This window comes from Crocodylus porosus, unplaced genomic scaffold (genome assembly GCF_001723895.1).
Source record: "Crocodylus porosus isolate Cpor-Errol unplaced genomic scaffold, CroPor_comp1, whole genome shotgun sequence".
NCBI lineage: Eukaryota > Metazoa > Chordata > Crocodylia > Crocodylidae > Crocodylus > Crocodylus porosus.
Genome location: NW_017728949.1, coordinates 42,449,178 through 42,453,311, shown reverse-complemented (window position 1 = coordinate 42,453,311; position 4,134 = coordinate 42,449,178). Strand labels below are relative to the sequence as shown.

Genomic DNA, 4,134 nt, shown 5'->3' with positions numbered 1-4,134 from the left:
GCTGCTGCGGGCGCTGCGGCGCTGCGTGTCGCCGGCCGGGCTGCCGCAGCAGGTGGACTTCTACGCCCGCTTCTCGCCCTCACCCCTCTCCATGAAGCAGTTCCTGGACTTCGGTGAGCGCCCTGCTAGGGGGGACAGCCCCGGCCCCGGCCCCGGCAGGCTCCCGCGCGGCCTCCCTGCTCCGGCCCGGCGAGGTGAGGTGGGGCAGGAGTGTTTTGTCTTGCCCTGCCCTGCCGTGCGCTCTGAGGGCGCCTTCACTGCCAGGCGGGAACAGGGGGAGGCCCCTGCCTTTGTGTGCAGCAGCGTTGGGGGTGTCTGGCCTCTCAGTTGCTGAAATGTTCTCGGCGTCCTGGAGAAGTGGGGCTGGCGGGCTCCTCCAGCGGGCACCTAGTCCCACCCCTGCCCGAGGACGGATGGCGGGGTCGTCCCTGTTCAGACTGGCCTATACAAATCCATAACCTGAGCTCTTCCTAAAACCATCCTCAACAAAGCTTGCAGCTTCAGGCAGCCCGACTTTAGCCGCAGCAGAAGTTGTGTGGTTGGGGAAGCGATGACAAGCCATGCCGTACCAAGCAAAGCATCCAGCAGCCCAGGCTTGGTGGGTGAGGGCACACGGCTGCCTTGGGATGCACCTTGTTTAGAGGAGTGGGGGGACGTGGGTGGAACACCTGTTGATGCGCTCTGGGTACTTGGAAAGGGAGGAAATAGCAAATACAACATCACGATGGGTGTCTTTGCTATAGGCCCCAGACGGGAGGATAAGTTGGATGATGATTTGATTTGATATCTTTTTATTTTTTTAACGTCAAGTAGATCTAATGGAGGCATTCCTCCCTGCTTGCCCCTCCGGTCCTATGGGTGAGGGCAAGTGAAACTAAGGGGCATCCGAACCACAAGCCTCTGGGCTTGTGCCTGCATGTAGGATGCCCACCAAAGGATTTGAGAACATCTGAAGCCCCAGGTGGGGGCCAAGGATGTTTGCCGGTTGTAGGGCCACTTATGGTTCTGGACTGACTCACAGATTTGGAATTGATTTGGCTTGGGACATGGAAAAAATTAAATAATAATAATAAAAAGATCTAATGGAAGCATTCAAATCATAGGGCTTGGTCTGTTTGAGGAACTTTATCTGTGTCCTGCGTGGCAGTTAATGTGCCCAGCATTTTTATAAGATGAGCTTGAGAACTTAAATTCAATAAGCCTGGACACTAAGTACTAAGTACACCAGGGATTTAACATAGTGACTTCATGGCCCATTATAATCTACTTGATAACTTCTGCACTTCACTGGTGATAACAACCCTCTTGAGCAATCTTTTTTTACTCATGCTTTTGTTCTGTCTGCCACTTAGCTCTGCTGTGTTGCTTCCCTCCCAGAGGAAGGGTACCGTGATACGCTTACATCTATTCCAGCTGGGCAGTTGGCCCATTAAAATAGATCACCCACAAGAATTCTTGCCTCTTTGCAATTTTTAAAGAGTTATGATTATGTTAAGCCTTGTTGAACTTAGGCTAGGAGCAGACATTGCATTAGTCCCAGGACACATTGTGACCATGTTTCTGCCAGATAATAAAAGTCCTAGTACCACCAGCATAAACACACACACTCATCATTCTTTCAATCAGGGTTTCATCAGCAGATGAACGCGCTGCTGCTTCTCTGCCATTGACTCAGTGATTTAGTCCGGAGGTTCAGAGATGCTTTGTGATGTCCTGCGACAAACTTTCAGCACTTCTTGTCTAATGATCCTCTTTAGGATTTGTCTTGGGACAACAGATATGAATGTCTGAATGACTGAACTTTGTTCTGGGATAAAATGTTTTTTTCTGGGGACAAATGTGATGTCTGTTTGTAGCCCTAGTGGGTATAACAGCCATCCTCCATTTGGGATCGGGATCAGTGTAAAAAGTGGCTGACCTCCTGTATAGAAACATGCAGAAACTAGGTTGGACAGCCCTATCTTCTACCTGACTTGTGACTAACATGACTGAGCCACCTCTCTCTATAGAAATAGATAGCTGAAACAGTAGTGGCCTCTGCCCAAAGCAACAAAACATACAGACAGTGGGTTTTAACTGGTTATTGTTTTAGAGAGGTGTGAGAGAGCAAGCAAGCAAAAGTCATGACAGTCTGAGCACCCTGAGAATGTGGCCCTGAGAAAAGATTATAGATAAAGATTTGGGCTAAGTGCTGACTAAGAGGAGGCTTGGAACAGTAAACAAGGACTGCCTTGTTAGTTGTTTCTCCTGTATTCATACAAACTGGGCTTTGGATCTTCATTATAATGAAGCAAAGCATCAAAGAGAAACCTGACTTAAGTATCAGTTTATTTTGATAGGAACAACCAATGGGAGACCAAATTTTTAACAGTGTTGTCAGTTCAAGAGTGATAATAGAAGGCATTTCCTACTACTTGAAAACAAAGTACCACACACAAAATAAGTTTGGAAGTGTCAAATCATACTGTAGTAGACCCAAGTTTCAGCAGCAGGTGTGGAGGTGCAGGGTTGTGCCCTCCGCTACTGCCAGGGGGCAAGGGGTGCCTCACCATGGTGGTGTGGGGCACCTGACAATGGCACTGAACCTCCTTGTCTGGCCGTGCTCTGATCTGCTGTGCTTGGTCCTGTCAACTGGGTTGCAGAGGCCCCAGGGGGAGGGCACCACACCAGGGAGCCCTGAGTCCCCAGCCAGCCTGCATCCACCCCTTCTCCCCACTGCCACTCCAGCCATGCTGCCTGTGGAGGAGGGGGAACTGGGCTCTGCTCTGCTCCCGTTATAGCAGTTGAGGCACTGTTAGGCTTCCAAATTGCTTTAAAATTGTAAATATATCAATAAAACATTGTGTTCAACTGATACCTATACATATAGTGGCATTTCATTTTAATTGTGGAAAAATGCAGATTTTGGAGGTTTTAATCAGAATTGACAAAAAATATATACACAATTTGTGCTTTTTAAAATCAGAGAATTTGTGATTTTTTTTTTTTAATACAGAAAAAAACCAGAATCCCTGTGACTGCAAAAAAATAAACAGGGTGCCTGACCAACTAGTTACCATCTGATCCTGATTTAGTGTTGAGATGAGACTGCAAAAGTGTGCGCAGATAAGTAGATTTTTCTGTGTGTTAACCACAGGTGTTAACTTTACTCTTTATTTTTTTTCCTCCCAAATATTTTTTTGACTTAGGATCAGAAAATGCTTGTGAAAAGACTTCATTTATGTTTTTACGTCAAGAGTTACCTGTAAGATTGGCAAATATAATGAAAGAAATAAGTCTGCTTCCAGACAACCTTTTAAGAACACCTTCAGTTCAGCTAGTGCAGAGCTGGTAAGAACTGCTTTGTTTGTTATATTATCTTTTAAACTCTTTTAAGAGTTTCCTTTGCAATTAATATTAAGTGAAATGAATAAATCAATGATTTAGGGGGAAAAACCTGCTTGTGGTATCATTACACAATTTATTCTGAATAAAATAATTTAGAATTTAAGAGAGAATGGGTGTGTCTATACATGTGCTTTAATGTGCATTAGCCAATTTTACAGGCATTTTTACATGTGCTGTGGGGCATTGTGGTGGGCACATTAATTAGTGAGCTGCACTAATTAAAAGGGCCCACATATCACACATCAGTGTCCCCCTATGTGTCCTTGCACTGAAAAAATGTCAGCAGGGCACTTTGAACTAAAGCTCATCTAATGTGTTTTATTTCAAAATGCCCCACCACCATTTTTTCAGTGCAGAGATGTATGGGGGCAATGATGCACATAATGCGAAAGGCTGCTGGAGCGTGTCAGTTTCCATGCTCCAGCAGACTTGATTAATTGAGTCTGCTCTGATGCACTGGATCTCAAGTGTGTCAGAGCAAGCTCCCCGCAGGTGTATAGGAGCCCTAAAAAAACATGCTGTTTAGTTAATGTGCATTAAAATAGGCTAATATGCATTAAGTGTCACTTAAAAAATGTGCTGTTTAGTTAATGCGCATTAAGACAGTATAATGCACGTTCCTAGTACCTCAAAATAGTGGTACTAGATATAACGTGCATTAACTAAAGCACATCAATGCACATGTAGACACACCCACTACTAAGTATAAAATTTTAAACTTGGGCCGTGTGTAGATGAAACGAGAGG

The 4,134-nt window shown here is 45.4% G+C and overlaps 1 protein-coding gene across 4 annotated transcripts in view; it reads left to right on the top strand.

Annotated features, from left to right (window-relative positions):
* Nucleotides 1-6: 6 nt before the first annotated feature.
* PDK1 (pyruvate dehydrogenase kinase 1) overlaps nucleotides 7-4,134 on the top strand; it is a 47,006-nt gene continuing 42,878 nt past the window's right edge. For 3 of the 4 annotated variants that reach the window (XM_019553740.1, XM_019553741.1, XM_019553739.1), the window contains exons 1-2: nucleotides 7-113; nucleotides 3,189-3,330. In XM_019553740.1, the coding sequence (XP_019409285.1) occupies nucleotides 92-113; nucleotides 3,189-3,330 (164 nt within the window). In that variant the 5' untranslated portion in view covers nucleotides 7-91. Of the gene's footprint in view, nucleotides 114-3,188; nucleotides 3,331-4,134 lie in introns of those variants that run through there. The other variant, XM_019553742.1, reaches the window with a different exon arrangement.